Source organism: Exophiala xenobiotica (assembly GCF_000835505.1).
Source record: "Exophiala xenobiotica strain CBS 118157 unplaced genomic scaffold supercont1.5, whole genome shotgun sequence".
NCBI classification, from domain to species: Eukaryota; Fungi; Ascomycota; class Eurotiomycetes; order Chaetothyriales; family Herpotrichiellaceae; genus Exophiala; species Exophiala xenobiotica.
In genome coordinates this window covers 1,347,922-1,363,499 of record NW_013562490.1, presented here as the reverse complement: position 1 = coordinate 1,363,499, position 15,578 = coordinate 1,347,922, and the positions used below count along the sequence as shown (strand labels likewise).

The 15,578-nt window shown below is 52.2% G+C and overlaps 5 protein-coding genes across 5 annotated transcripts; 4 read left to right on the top strand and 1 right to left on the bottom strand.

Moving 5' to 3' along the window:
• The first annotated feature begins 49 nt into the window (after positions 1-49).
• Positions 50-1,748, top strand: PV05_08242 (chorismate synthase). The gene is made up of 2 exons (XM_013457742.1): positions 50-619; positions 665-1,748. Exons 1-2 carry the CDS (start codon positions 223-225, stop codon positions 1,537-1,539), a joined length of 1,272 nt encoding a protein of 423 aa, XP_013313196.1. The 5' UTR covers positions 50-222; the 3' UTR covers positions 1,540-1,748.
• Positions 1,749-1,888: 140 nt separating this feature from the next.
• Positions 1,889-5,561, top strand: PV05_08241 (uncharacterized protein). The gene has a single exon (XM_013457741.1). The coding sequence runs from the start codon at positions 2,259-2,261 to the stop codon at positions 5,367-5,369; it is 3,111 nt and encodes a 1,036-aa protein (XP_013313195.1). The 5' UTR covers positions 1,889-2,258; the 3' UTR covers positions 5,370-5,561.
• Positions 5,562-6,053: 492 nt separating this feature from the next.
• Positions 6,054-9,578, top strand: PV05_08240 (ribonucleoside-diphosphate reductase large chain). Its single transcript, XM_013457740.1, has 4 exons — positions 6,054-6,297; positions 6,399-6,556; positions 6,608-9,113; positions 9,167-9,578. Exons 1-4 carry the CDS (start codon positions 6,279-6,281, stop codon positions 9,208-9,210), a joined length of 2,727 nt encoding a protein of 908 aa, XP_013313194.1. The 5' UTR covers positions 6,054-6,278; the 3' UTR covers positions 9,211-9,578.
• Positions 9,567-11,690, bottom strand: PV05_08239 (uncharacterized protein). The gene has a single exon (XM_013457739.1). The coding sequence runs from the start codon at positions 11,318-11,320 to the stop codon at positions 10,151-10,153; it is 1,170 nt and encodes a 389-aa protein (XP_013313193.1). The 5' UTR covers positions 11,321-11,690; the 3' UTR covers positions 9,567-10,150.
• Positions 11,691-13,094: 1,404 nt separating this feature from the next.
• On the top strand, positions 13,095-15,201 carry PV05_08238 (uncharacterized protein; the record flags this gene model as incomplete). Its single annotated transcript, XM_013457738.1, has 6 exons — positions 13,095-13,361; positions 13,414-13,606; positions 13,653-13,780; positions 13,829-14,124; positions 14,182-14,315; positions 14,382-15,201. 6 exons carry the CDS (start codon positions 13,095-13,097, stop codon positions 14,951-14,953), a joined length of 1,590 nt encoding a protein of 529 aa, XP_013313192.1. The 3' UTR covers positions 14,954-15,201.
• Between the last annotated feature and the right edge of the window lie 377 nt (positions 15,202-15,578).

Below are 15,578 nucleotides of genomic sequence, written 5' to 3'. Positions count from 1 at the left end.
ATTCTTTAGCCGATTTTATGGGGTACGAGTTCTGGAAGACTCATATTTTCAGAAAACTTCAGGTTCAGCTACTCTGGAATTTGAACGCTAGTTAAGGAGATCGGAGCTGCTGTCTACAACGGAGGGCTGGCAGAAGCTATTGGCAAGCTAAAAAGGAAATACGAAGCTCAGAACGTCCGGATCCTTGTGCAGTCGTCGGCGCCCTAGCCGGAGTCACCAAACATGTCTACATTTGGAAAATATTTTCGGGTCACCACCTATGGCGAGTCCCACTGCCGCTCTGTTGGCTGTATTGTCGACGGATGCCCTCCTGGAATGCAATTGACGGAGGATGACATCCAACCTCAAATGACTCGGCGCAGACCAGGCCAGTCTGCATTGACTACTCCGAGAAACGAGAAAGACCGAGTTGAGATTCAATCAGGAACCGAGTTCGGTGTCACGTTAGGCACTCCTATTGGCCTTGTAGTACGGAACGAAGATCAAAGACCAAAGGACTATGGTGGAAGTACCATGGATCTCTACCCTCGACCCAGCCACGCCGACTTCACCTACCTGGAAAAGTATGGCGTCAAGGCAAGTAGTGGCGGAGGCAGAAGCAGCGCCAGAGAAACCATTGGTAAGTCTTTGCACAAGTTTGGTGCCCAGCACTGACCCCATGCAGGCAGAGTGGCAGCGGGTGCTATTGCAGAAAAATATCTGTCGTTAGCACATGGTGTCGAGATTGTCGCCTTCGTGTCTTCTGTGGGATCAGAGCATCTTTTCCCGCCCACGCCTTCTCATCCGACGCCTGCAACGAATCCAGATTTCCTTTCACTAATATCAAAGATCACTAGACTAGATGTCGACACTTTCGTTCCGGTACGATGTCCTGATGCAGGTGCTACACAACGCATGACGAAGGTGATCGAAAAGTATCGGGACGCCAGTGACAGTATTGGAGGGACAGTGACATGCGTGATTCGAAATTGCCCCATTGGACTCGGGGAACCGTGTTTCGACAAGCTCGAAGCCGAACTCGCCCATGCCATGCTGAGTATACCAGCTACCAAAGGCTTCGAGATTGGTTCCGGATTCGGGGGTTGCGAAGTGCCAGGGTCGATTCATAACGACCCCTTCATTGTGGAAGTACAAGAATCAGGCGATACAAAGAGCAGACTGACAACCAAAACAAACAATTCGGGTGGCATTCAAGGCGGCATTTCGAATGGACAGCCCATCTATTTCCGAGTTGCGTTCAAGCCTCCTGCTACGATTGGCCAGGCACAACAGACAGTCAGGTTCGACGGTGAGGAAGGCGTCCTGGAAGCCAAAGGCCGGCACGATCCTTGCGTTGTACCTCGAGCCGTGCCTATCGTGGAAGCTATGTCGGCTTTGGTGCTTATGGACGCACTCATTCCTCAGTTGGCCCGAGAGACCGCCAGGAGCTCGTTACCGCCTTTGAAGACGACATTGCCGGCGAAGGAAACAGGCACAGCGGCAGACTCGAAGAAAGTTGGTCGACATTTACAGGCCGCTGCGAGCAATGGAACCAACTAATTTAGTGTCGCTTGCGACTTCAAAAGGGAGATGTAGCTGTTCTGCATAAGCGCGGACGTCGGGATCTCAAACTGGTGGTATAAATGTGTCTCGCTGTACGCCTGTGAATATTCTATCAAGTATGGCGCCGCGAGCCTTCTCCATGCCATCAAAGACAAATTACTGCCGCAAAATAGAAGGTCTTTGAAGGAGATCGTATCAAATGCTTCACATGTTTGACTTGGCGGCCCCTGCGTATCTGCCCTTGCTGCATCCACTGCATCTTACCTCGTTGTCGTGGCAACCTTGAAATCAATATATGCACAGATTCGTATTTCCTGCCCCAGACCCTTTGGCGCGCAAAGATGGCGCAAGATTCGTCTTGCGGCTCGAGATGACCATTGGATGTAATCGATAAGGGCGTCAAACTCTGCGCAACGGTCGTCGCCTGGAAACCCTGGTTCCATTCTGGTGTTCAGCGTGGCTGGCGACTATCCCGCGTCTGTTTACAATCCTTGCACACCACACTCAACCTGCCCCGCGACGAAGTACCGCCGCCAGCCTCCAGATGGCTCAGTCTCTGCAGAACCTTTGTTCGAGACTGTAAAAGCGACTGGATCCCACTCCTTTTGACAAGTGCAAACTGATCAATTCGGCGTACCGGCAGGCCGCAGATGGGTTTGCTCGTCAGTTCAGACTGTAATCACGCATTGCGATGACTTGACGACGACCATCGAGCTATGTTACTATCACTCCTCCTGCTTCCCGCTGGTCTCTTGACCTCCGTTACACCTGTGTCTGCACAACTTCCATACAATCCGACACGGATTATCCCAACGAAGAATGGCTCCGTCGCATACGCCTTCTCACCGCAGCCATCGTCCTCCCAATTCTCGCTGTACTCATTAGATGTTTCCGACCGACTCAATTCTACCTCGGCCAAGCATCAGCTTTCGCAGACCCTCCCATTCTTGTCAGAATCCGCCTCGAAACCATTCATAGCAATACATGACGATGAGGGCATCACGGTGTTGGCAGGAGATTGCAAAGACAATACAAAGGACATAGGCTTGTGGAGATACGCAACGAATACTAGTGGCGAGGACGGCACCTGGTCACAATTACCACTTTCTACCAGTGACGACTCCCTGAGACCGAAATATCTCTCAGCTGGTTTCTCATTTTCTCCTTCCGATTCTACCAAGGATGTGTCCTTGTACGTTTTTGGCGGGATGTGCCCGGATGTGGCTTCCCCAGATGCGACTGACTGGACCTCGAATGCCACATATTCGAATACTATGCTGACTCTGGCACCGAACTCAGGGTCTTTGGCTACCTCACCATATCACTTGTCATTGACCGGCGCAAGAGCGCCTCCTATCGCGGAAGCCGGACTGACAATAACACCCCTCAACCCGACCTTTTCGAATACATCGGACACGAATGTATCACAACAACAAAACTTTGTTCTACTCGGCGGCCATACTCAGACCGCCTTCATAAACATGTCCCAGCTGGCTATATTTGCCTTACCGCAAGAGTCGTGGGCATTCGTTGGGGTGTCGCGGACGTCGAGTGCGGGAGCTGGCAAGTTGAAAGTGAGAGACTCGACCACCATCGAGCCTCGATCGGGCCACACCGCCGTCTTGACAGAGGACGGCTCTAGAATTATTGTGCTAGGGGGCTGGGTAGGAGACGTTTCGGCTCCAGCCCTGCCGCAGCTGATCATACTGGAAGTCGGCCAAGGCTATGGTGGTCAAGGTGACTGGATGTGGACCGTGCCATCTACGACTTCAGATCCTTTCTCGTCGGTAGCCGGTATCTACGGACATGGAGCTACACTACTGCCAGGTGGAGTTATGATGGTCCTGGGGGGTTATACTATCGATTCATCTGGGTCGAGCCGGAAACGTGACCTCTCTGAAGGTCTTTGGTTCCTGAACACCAGCACCATGGCGTGGTCCAACGAATACACCAACCCCTATCCGCCCGGGTCGACTCTGGCTGCGGTAAGCGCAGACGCATCTTCATCAGGATTGAGGCCAGCCGAGAAAGCTGGGCTGGGTGCTGGTCTTGGTCTTGGGCTAGCAGCCGCTGCTGGGGTTGCTATAGTCTGGCTTCTTTATTCGCGCAAACTGCATAGGAAGCGGGTTATCAGGGAGAAGGAGCTGCGCGAGCAGGCTTTGGGCAGTCGATTTCAATCCCCAAGCCCACCACACGGCGAAGATCAAAAGTCTCCTGGATTTCGTTCCGCCAGCTGGGGTGAAATGCAAGAACGGCATATCGAGAGCTCGGGCAATCCCTTCCCCTGGGCTCCGGTCGTTGCGCCGGGCGGTGATGGAAGGCTTCAAATGCCTCCTAATACCACGGATAGTAACTATTCACGGTATGCCGAGCGTACCGGAGTGTTGATGGAGGTACCGAGTCCCACTCGAGGCTTGAGGAGAAGTCTAAGCAACAGAGCGCCCGCCGGATTTGGGCCCTTCACCCAGCACCCTCCCACAGGTGTTCCGGGTCCTGTCTTCCGCATCGACGAAGAGGACGAGACCAGTCAGGTGGGCTCGGCAAGGCGGACCAAGAAATATCAAATCGAAGGAGACGGCAACTCTGTAAAGAGCGACCCTTTCAAGGACCCTCCTGTGACCACCGAAAACGCCGCTTCACAGCGCAAGAAAGAAGTTGAAGGCTGGGTAGAGGATTGGCAATCAGCTGCAGAGTCCATGAGCGTGTCAAGGAGCACAAGTCAAGCCTACAGCAGAACTCATTCGAATCTGTCGCAATTACGCCCACCAACTACTGGCGGAGACCACTCCGGACGAGGCTCGCCAGAAAAGTCAGATCGTACGGGAAGCAACTTGTCTGAAAGCAGTGCTTTTACCACTGCCTCTTTCCAACGATCCATGTCCAGCACAATATCCCGAAATGTGTCTCAACGGAGCGTCAGCGCGGGTTACGCACTCTTTGCGGGTGCTGCAGCTGCCATGGGTAAATTTGGAACTCCTCGACAAGGGCAGAACGAAGCTCAAAATGTGGGTGGGCTTTCCCGAGCACCATCCAACCGCAGCGTCTCGCTAAATACAGATTCTGCCGGGCGTCCCAATGCGAATGAGGGAGCGGACAGATATGCATTTGCCCGCGAGAACCCCTGGGGCCATGTGGTTGCAGGTGAAAACCAAGCTCTACTAAGTGCTAGAGACAAGCGTCAAGATGATCGATATTACAAGACGCTGGTGGAAAACCCTGTCAGGGCCAAATACGGCAGGGCGGGCAGTCTTCCTACCCCTACCCGAAGAGCAATGAACCTGCTGGGCAGCATGAGGCGCGTCTTCACGGGGACTGGCAATGTCGACGTTCAAGACCGCGTGAACACTCTTGAAGACACGAGGGGTCATTCTAACTCGACGAAGCAGCCTGAAATGACAGAGGCCGCCCCAAGCAGAACCCTAAGCTCAGGAGCCCCTTTCTGGAGAGGCAAACGAGGTGCCAAGGACTGGGATGACAATATGCCTGGGCAAAGTGAAGCTGGATCCTCGATCCGAAGGAAACCAGTCCCAGGAGTGGTGGTGAACGACATTGATGGAGATTTGGGAGACGACGAAGATTGGGACGTTGAAACTGCTGTGCAGAAGCGAGTGGTCCAGGTCATGTTTACTGTCCCAAAGGAAAAACTGCGCGTTGTCAATGCCGACGCGTTGAGTCTGCTGAGTAGCAATAGAAGCGAGGCGGATCATGAAGAGGACAAGGAGCAAGATCAAATCAAGAGGATGAGTAGCGTGAGGGAGGGGGATGATGAAGATAACGACCCTGATGACTCCACGAGGAAGGGAAAAGGAAAGGAACAGGACTACTGACTGGCTGGTGAGAGGATGTGCAAAAGACGCTTGATTATATTCTTGTAACTAACTTCTCTCTCTGTTTTGGCCCATGAGATTTAGAGCCGATCTTGGAGTGGCAATCTGCTTTTTTATCGGATTTTGATGGGCATCTCTGTATGGCCGAGCGATGGTGCTGAGTGCTTGGATATGTACAATTGATATATGTCGTTAGATTTCTGAAATTGCGTATCCTTTGCATTTGTCAGCCAAGTTATGGTTGCTTGCAGGCGCGTAGTGGTAACATTCTGAGATCGGCCTATGGATCGAGAGAAAGCTGAGTCCAGGCGGCACCGTCACACCCCAGCGCCGAAGAACTACAGTTATGCTGCCGCATTGCTTACCGTGGCACTTTGGGATGGTCTCGAATGTAGTGGATGGATGGCTGGTCAAAGGCTTTGAGGTGGTGGAAGCAGAAAGCCGAGCCCAGGTTGCCGAAAGAGATTTATTTTGTCTGACTGAGGGTATTGGGACGAGTAATCACGTGAATAAGAGAGATCTGTGAGGATCACGGAGGATCTAGGTGGGCTTGGCCTTGTCAGACATGCTCCCGTCGCAGATTAAATCTGTGGAATGACGCAGTGGCGACATGCGTGACATTGAGGGGCCAGTCGTTCATTAAGACGCGAGAACGCGTACTAAATGGGTCTCTCGAGGCGCGTTCCTGCATATAATTGTTTTGTGATCCTGCCCTCTGCTTTGTTTCTCACTCATCTATCCCACACTCGGTTCCTGCTGCCTGCGTTCCTACAGCGACAACTCGTCAACAGAGACTACATAAAAAGGAGCGTTGTGGTTTGACCGTGCTTTCAATCATCCCTTCTCCTGCTTGCCACCCTATCTTCGTTGGCATTGGACTGTTGAAGAGCAGTTCTCTCGAACACCATCATGTTCGTCTTCAAGCGAGGTGAGAGCTCTTCCTTCTGGCTGCTATACTCCGCAAGGCACGCTCACAGCGGCTGCGGACTTCGGCTTTGCAAAGACTTTCTCGCTAACAAACTTTTTCAGACGGACGCAAAGAACGCGTACAATTCGACAAGATCACAGCTCGTGTCTCGAGGTTGTGCTATGGCCTCGATCCCGAACATGTGGATGCAGCAGCTATCACCCAGAAGGTGATTTCTGGTGTCTATCAAGGTGTCACTACCATTGAGCTCGACAATCTCGTCAGTTGCCCCATCTGGCTGTTGCTGTTGTGTAGACTAACCTCGACCTAGGCCGCAGAGACTGCAGCCTACATGACCGTCACTCACCCTGACTATGCCATCCTAGCAGCACGTATTGCTGTCTCCAACCTCCACAAGCAGACCAAGAAGCAATTCTCCTCGGTCGTTTCAGATCTTTACTATTATATCAACCCCAAGAACCAGAAGCCGTCTCCCATGATCTCGAAAGAGACCTTCGAGTGCGTCATGAGACATGCCGATGAGCTGAACTCGGCCATCGTATACGACCGAGACTTCAACTACAACTATTTTGGCTTCAAGACGTTGGAAAGATCATATCTGCTGAAGATTGGCAAGCAAGTTGCTGAGCGACCACAACACATGCTCATGCGTGTCTCTGTGGGCATCCACGGTGATGATGTCGATAAGGTGCTTGAGACGTACCACCTCATGTCTCAGAAGTGCTTCACTCATGCCTCGCCAACCTTGTTCAACGCCGGAACACCTCAACCTCAACTGTCGTCATGCTTCCTGATCGACATGAAGTCCGACAGCATTGAGGGTATCTACGATACGCTGAAGACTTGTGCTATGATCTCCAAGACTGCTGGCGGTATCGGTTTGAATGCTCACTGCATTCGTGCCACCGGATCATACATTGCCGGCACTAATGGCACGTCGAATGGCCTCATCCCCATGCTTCGTGTCTTCAACAACACTGCCCGCTATGTTGACCAGGGTGGCAACAAGCGCCCCGGTGCTTTTGCCATCTACCTTGAGCCCTGGCACGCTGATGTTTTTGACTTCTTGAACCTGAGAAAGAATCACGGCAAAGAAGAAGTCCGTGCCCGTGATCTGTTCTATGCTCTCTGGACTCCTGACCTGTTCATGAGCCGCGTCGAGAAGAACCAAGACTGGACCCTCTTCTGCCCTCATGAGGCACCGGGTCTTGCTGATGTCTATGGCGAGGAGTTTGAGGCTCTCTACGAGCGATATGAAAAGGAGGGACGTGGTCGCCAGACCATCAAGGCTCAGAAATTGTGGTATGCTATTCTTGAAGCACAAACCGAGACCGGTACTCCGTATATGCTTTACAAGGATGCATGCAACAAGAAGAGCAACCAGAAGAACCTGGGGACAATTCGGAGCTCAAATCTTTGCACCGAAATCGTCGAGTACACTGCGCCAGACGAGGTTGCTGTCTGCAATCTTGCTTCGCTGGCCCTGCCGACCTTTGTCGACCAAGCCCGCGGTGAATATGACTTCGGTCGTCTCCACGAGGTTACTCAAGTCGTCACCCGCAACTTGAACAAAATTATCGACATCAACTACTATCCTGTTCCCGAGGCCAAGAACAGCAACATGCGACACCGACCAATTGGTCTCGGTGTACAAGGTCTGGCAGATGCTTTCCTTGCCCTTCGTCTGCCTTTTGACTCGCCGGAAGCCCGACAGCTCAACATCCAGATCTTCGAGACCATCTATCACGCCGCCTTGACAGCCTCATGCGAGCTCGCCAAGGAGCAAGGCCCTTATCAGACATATGAGGGCAGTCCAGTCTCCCAAGGCGTCCTTCAATATGATATGTGGAATGTTACTCCGACAGACCTGTGGGACTGGGACAGCCTGAAGGCTGAAATTGCAAAGCATGGTGTCCGCAACTCTCTTCTTGTTGCTCCCATGCCCACTGCATCCACATCTCAGATCTTGGGTAACAACGAATGCTTCGAGCCATACACGTCAAACATCTACTCTCGACGTGTCTTGGCTGGCGAATTCCAAATCGTCAATCCATGGTTGCTGAAGGATTTAGTTGACCTTGGTCTTTGGTCCGACAACATGAAGAACCGTATCATTTCTGACGGTGGTTCGATTCAGAACATTCCCAACATCCCGGCCGACCTCAAGGCTCTCTACAAGACTGTCTGGGAAATCAGTCAGCGCAATATTCTACAGATGGCTGCCGACCGTGGTGCTTTCATTGACCAGTCTCAATCCCTCAACATTCACTTGAAGGAGCCAACTATGGGCAAGATCACATCCATGCACTTTGCCGGCTGGAAGATGGGCTTGAAGACTGGCATGTACTACCTCCGTACAATGGCTGCCAGCGCACCCATTCAGTTCACCGTCGACCAGGAACAACTCAAGGTCGCTGACACCAATGTTGCACGGGAACGTAGCATGCCCAAGAAGCGCACCTCAGTCGGTTACGGACAGAGCTACACCACTTCTAGCGTGCGTCCCATGTATGCATCCAAGACTTCCAACTTCAACGGTGGAGCAACCTCCATGAACGGCATCCCAACTCCTACATCCACGCCTCCACCAAGCGAGGAGAAGCAGCTTGCCAACAAACTGGCCCGCAGTCGTCTCAGCGATGGTGCCAGCAGCGGAGAGCCCAGTCCCAAGGTCTTGCCCACCGACCCCATCGGCGCGCCTGTTGTTGAGGAGAGTCTTGAGGACAGAGCGGCCACCAAGGCTCTTCAAGAAGAGGATAAGGACAGTGATTCGGAAGAGCGCGAGGGTGATATCTATGCACAGAAGGTGCTGCAGTGTAAGTTCTCCCTGTCCTTTCACAGCCTGAGACTAAACTAATATCCTTGACAGGCTCTATCGAGAACAAGGAGGCATGCGTGATGTGCAGTGGTTAAATTCTCCTTGGCTTGTAGTGCTGTTATTGGTAGTGGTATTGTTGGATCGCGTAAAAGGGACGCATGTGGGCATCAGCACAGGTGAATATTTCTGCTCTGGAGTTGACGGCTTTTCTGTACAGAGCTTGAGACGGAGTTCTGGTACGGGATGATCGTCGCATGGGCACACAGCATTGGATGGATGTAGTAATGAAACTTTTCCCTATTTCATTGACAGTTTGGCTAGACCTGTCTTGACGAGGTATTCTTGCCTCGACTTGATAGGATATGTACGAAAAATATCGAAGAATTCAAGTACGTATTGTGATGGTTGGTCAAAGAAAAAGATTCGGCCAGAAGGAAACAAAGACCTTAGCGCTCATTGTACGTCGTTCAAAATATGTATTTCAATCCATGCGAGTCAAAAAACCACGCAGCACAAAGCCCCTTCAATTCGGTTCGGCTGCTAGCAACAGCTACATCATAATATTGTTCATGCAGCCCAGTGGGTTGTTCTCGCATCTAGAATTGGGCTTCCTAGCTCTGCTTCCAGCTCCTTCAGCGTCGTCCTACCCGTGATCAGATATGCGCCCGATTTTCTCCCCATTGAAGGCGACGCTCGCCTCCTAACGACCTCATCTTGGTGTGGTGTGAGTCAAAGTGATGAGAACCTGGTTGTGTGCTTCGCCTGGCATCCACTGCGGCGATTTGAGTGGAAGAACTTTCTTAAGTCAAGTGCGAATTACACGCTGGCGCCGAGTATCAATATTCGTTGGCAGTACGCAATGATCAACCTTGGCAGGGAAAGGCATGGTCATGGTATCTGGTGTTCATGCAAAGCGCAATTTCCCAAGGGGCTGGGCATTGCCATCACGCCGGAGCGGGTGGTAGAATGCTCCGAAAACTCCTCCAACACCTTGCAAATGATCCAGTCGTGCGTTAAAACAGAGTATGTATGGGCTTATGTCCCTTGTTCGTGGCGTTCCTTCTTCAACTGTCCACCTCTATCTTGTGAACGGTGGATGAGGCTCTGCAGCCACTCATAGGTGAGCATCGTCGTCATGGCGGCTGGGACAGCTCGGATAAGATTCGTGCCAATACCTGCGTAGAACGCTCGCCATCCTTCTTCTTTCAGAATGACCTTGCACATGTGAAGAATGCCGGTGTAACGTGCTTTGGCTGCGAGGCCATCCGAGGTTGTAATCCCAGATTTGCGTTGTTGAGTCTGAAGCCGAGTACGTAGCACTTCGTGAGGGTATGTCGCCGTGCTGGCGCAGACCTTGCTCAGAAAGGTGGCAGCTGAGATGCCAATCCAGTTTGCGCTACTGTCTTCCACTGGATGTTCACCTATGCCGAAGCCGGTGAATTTCATCTTGAAGTATTCGTACAAGGGAAATTGTACCGCAACATGCGTCAGGCCCAACAGGGCAGGTGTCAGGCCCGAATAGAACGACCTGATGCCTTCACTGCGGTACATTTTGCGTGCAGCATCAAACGTTGAAGTGTAATAGTAGGGCGCACGCATGCCGTCACTAGCAGCTTTCGCACTTTGTGTCATGAATCGGGTCTTGATGACCCATATCGGGTTTGTCAGAATTGTCGAACAGGCACCTGCGGTCAAGGAAGAGTAGCAACGAGCTACCCACCAACTTCCGCACTGATCAAACCAAAACTCTCTTGTGTTCTCATACACGGTCAGATAGACCGCCCATGTTGGTAGATAACCCAGCAACATGGGGCCTAAACCCCGGTACATCCCGCGCACCCCTTCTTCCCGCCATATCACGCGAGCTGTGCCCACGATGCCTCTGTAGAGATGATGAGATGCTTGTGGGTTTCTATTGAAACTCGTCTGGAAGCCCCCTTGTGCCTGTAATTTTGTCTTTATCACATCCAGTGGGCAGGTGACGATACCCGAAGCGAAGCCTGCTCCAGCACCGCATATTGGACTGATCCACGCCTTCGGAATTTGTGTCGACTGTATCTGTAATCGGGCGACGAGGGAGTCTCTCGGAGGACTCGTAGGCATTGTATTGTAGTTTCTGGAGGAGGATGGATCGTCGGTTGGGATAGCATATTGGTTGGGCGACAAGATAGCTGGAGTTTGTTCCGGATCTCGTTCAAAGGACATTCTTTGAGAGCTGTTGTGAGGTCAAGAGGACAGGAGCGCATATGACGTGCTCATGGCGAGGTAGGACAAGGTCGGTTCAGATTTAGTATATTGTGGTACAGAAGGCAGTTCGCTGGGAGCAAGTTCTCAAGTTCCCTGCGTTGCCCCGTCTCTTCGGTGTCGTGGAACTGCGGGGTCTGGCCGAAGCCAAAGTGCCCTGTCAGCGATTGATAAAGGCCATGGAACAGATGACAAGGCACGATCAGTCGAAGCTGAAACAGAAGACAAGATGAAGTCTAGGCAGATTGTGCTCTTCAATGTGAATTGGGGCGACTCTGATTGAAGTGACCAACAAGTAATGCTGGGGGAGATATGATGAAAGTGGGCGAATACGAACAAAGCAATCCGTCGGTCAAGCTTCCAAGCAGGGAAGATTTGACGACGAAGCAGGAGCAGATGCGGTGGGCAGGCTGGGCAATGGTGATATGTCACGTGCTCCACCATTTGCCCTGTTTGTTTTGTTTGTCCTATTTATTCTGTTTACGCTGTTTGTTTTGTTTGCTCGGTTTGTCGTGTTTTGCTATATTCGCTTCCGTCACCGTTCTTAGCATTCATGTCCAACACTTGTCATCAAATGATCTGTTCACAAGGCTCACCCAAAGGGTAATGGTGGGAAGTCGGCAAGGGCGAGACAAGGAACCTCTCGAGTCCCGATACAAGTTGCAGAGTACTTGGCATATCAACACCTCGGTCTTCGATACAGTCGGTAGATGCATCGACGCCTGCTGTCCGCATAAACGATGTCCCTATCCAATGACAACGTGCCCGGCTTTAGGGGAACAAAGGCATGCTTTCCGTGGTACCCGTAAACACTATTGCGGGGGTACTTTTACTATCCCCAGAGTCTCTACCTCGACGTCTTTAATACCCCAAAGATGCAGGAAACGTGCTTCATGAGCGCGGATGGCGACACAAATCTCGGTGCGTGCATTCCAAATGAAAACAACTACTTGCGGCTAGCCATCTATGCGAGGTTAGATCTCCTACTCTAAGTCCATCTGGCACAGAGGCTTTCCCATTCGACCGTATTCCATACAGCACTGGTGTCTCTGCCAACACGGAACATGTCCGTACATGTCCGTTCTGTGGGTTTGATAATTCCAGAATGCTTCAAGGATGCTGCAGCCAGAGTGCGGGGTGCTGGGGTTCTCCATCTCAGTCCCCATGCAATAGCACGACAGCATAAGCAACGCCGCCTCTGTTGGCACTGACGCTTATGCGTTGATCCTCCTTGGCTGCTACCTTGGCCAGTGTAAGTGGCGTACGAGCTAAGATGGAACAAGACCGGCAGCCCAGATGGTTGGCGCAAACCTCAATTGATAACCCTTACCGAACTGCTTCTGCAGCTTCAGCACCCAGGGAAACGTGCCAGAGAACCCTGCTCAGCTCGTGCAACCATCAACGGTTACGGAACCACGGAAGGAATTTTGCTGCAACTTCGTTCGCCGAAGGCAGTACGCAAAGACATGGATTAGCTGCTGAACCAATAACATGCCTACCAAAGACGAGGCAATACACGCTTCTCCTCCCCTTCCATTACGATTCGCGCCTTGGCCCATGTGCCGCTTGCAATAATATAGGAAGGTAGGTGACAATCAATCCGTATCGTACACTGACAGCCTTTGGATATATCTACCGAGTCTGCCCCCCGGGAGCTTTTGACGGTAGTCCTGTCTCCTTCCTTCATCTTCTTCGTTCGCCAGCCTCTCTGCTACAACTCTTCATATCGCGCAAAATGCATAATCGCATGGCAGCAGGGTGGTTCTATTCCCCCAGTCAGATAACGCACTATCTGGCCACCCGGATCACTAGCCTTAAGCCTCCCCGAACCAAGTTGGGAAATCCTTATCACATCCTCAAAGAACTAGACAAGCATCAATGGCTTATGTTCCTTGTAGGATTTCTGGGATGGACGTGGGACGCCTTTGACTTCTTCACTGTCTCTCTCACCATCACGGAAATCGCCAAGGACTTTGGCGTGCAAAATTCTGATGTCTCATGGGTGAGCATTCTCCGTTTGCAATGTCTTGGGCCAGCATGCTAATGTAAGCCAGGGTCTCACGGTCACTCTGATGTTGCGATCCGTTGGCGCTTTGATATTTGGGACGCTGTCTGATCGATACGGACGCAAGTGGCCCATGATCATCAATCTCGCTCTTTTCATCGTCCTGGAATTGGCATCTGGGTTTTGCAATACGCTCCCTCAATTTCTTGGCGTACGATCTCTCTATGGTATCGCCATGGGTGGTAAGCCGTCTCCCGTCTCTGCGAAACTCGATCTAAGCAACCATAGGTCTCTTCGGTCCGGCAGCAGCAACAGCTCTAGAAGATCTGCCCTACGATGCTCGAGGGCTCTTGTCCGGTCTCTTTGAGCAAGGCTATGCTACGGGCTATCTACTAGCATCGGTATTCTACCGCGCTGTAAGAAGCACAACCCTACTTTGAGGAACCCATCGCTGAACTTCTTAGCTCGTCCCAACCACAACCCACGGCTGGCGCTCCCTATTCTGGTTTGGAGCCGGGCCACCAATCCTTATCATCGCGTTCCGCTGGTGGCTGCCCGAGACGAACAACTTTCAAGTCATGGCCGCCGAGCGCGAGGCTCAGCTCCTTGCCGACAAGGAGAGCGGCGGCCACCACCATGTCAAGTCTGCCGGCTTCAAGGCGTGGGCTAGAGAATCCTGGAAAGCCATCAAACTGAACTGGGTGCTCTTCGTGTGGATGGTTTTCTTAATGGCTGGTTTCAACGCTTGCTCGCACGGCAGGTGAGTTGACCTCCTCAGGACCGTTCCCTTTAGTTGGGATGTTGACTTCTCTCGCAGCCAAGATTTCTATCCAACTTTCCTCAAAAATCAAGTCCTGATGGGCCCGACAGATGTTACAGTCATCAGCGTCGTTGGCCAAATCGGAGCGCTGATCGGAGGCACGACGTTAGGGTACATTAGCACATTCCTTGGTAAGGCTTCCCCGTCCGTATTCTATTCTGCGGCCGAGAACACACGCTGAGTGAGAAATCTTGCAGGTCGTCGCCTAACCATGCTGATCGCGTGCGTCTGTGGCGGCGCTTTAGTGCCCGCCTACATCATTCCGCGCAGCATGGGTCTCGTGGGATCCGCCTTTGCCCTGCAATTCTTCGTGGGCGGGGTGTGGGGATCGATTCCAATATTCTTGATGGAGGTATCGCCTGAAGCGCTACGCAGCACGGCTGTTGGCTTGACGTATCAACTGGGCAACCTGGCGTCATCGGCGTCTGCCACGATTCAGGCCGTCATTGGCGAAAAATACCCCCTGCCTCCTCACAACGGGACGAAGCGCTTTGATTACGGGAAGGTCATTGCAATCTTCATGGGCGCAGTGTGGGCGTATCAAATCGTGTTTTTGCTGTTGGGACCAGAAATGAGTGAGGAGGAGCGCGCGGTGTATGCTGCGCACGCGCATGACCTGGAACGCCTCAGGAAGGAGGGAGTCAGTCTGAAGGACATCGCTGTGGAGAGAGTGAAGAGTAGGCAGGCTCAAAAACAGCAAGGGTCTGCTGAGACGGAGCAGGTCCCAAAGGAGAAGGCCGGGCTGGGTCAACATTTGGAGAGTGCTTAGTCGGATTGACAGAGGGAGGTATACATTTCGACAGTGGTCGAGGTGAGCGTCGAGCGGGAGGTAAGATACATATGGACGGAACTCTTGAGAATCTACTTGTCGAGTTGTGATCGCGGTATTCCACTGTCACTGGCGCGGAAACTTATCCTATGGGACCTGAGTGTTATGCCTTGGCAAGCTGGCAACTAGCTATCTCCCTGGTACAAGATTTTCATTGGCAACGCGAATGCCGAAGTATCAAAGTGGACCGCGTACTAGTAATGCCAATGCCGCCGCCGGATTCATCAAGGCTGCTGGAGCAAGCTCTTTCTGACACTTTGCCTTCTTCCGATGCCTATTCACTGATCGAGACATGCGCGAGAAGGAGTGAAGACAGACAGATAGCAGGGAATCCGGCGTGGAGAAGATTCGCGATTCTCGTTGGCGACGGACAGGCGATGACCTAGCTAATAGGTAACAACTGAGCCGTTTAGCACACATTCCTGCTGGGTAGTTCTGTCGGATGGTTCGACCACCAGCGCCCGCTGCCAAACAGACGACAAAGAAGGGTGTGGGAAGTCATAGAGACCGCAGGTAGGAGAATGTGGTCTGGGAGGGGGCTGTTTTAAGCACATCGCCTCACAGT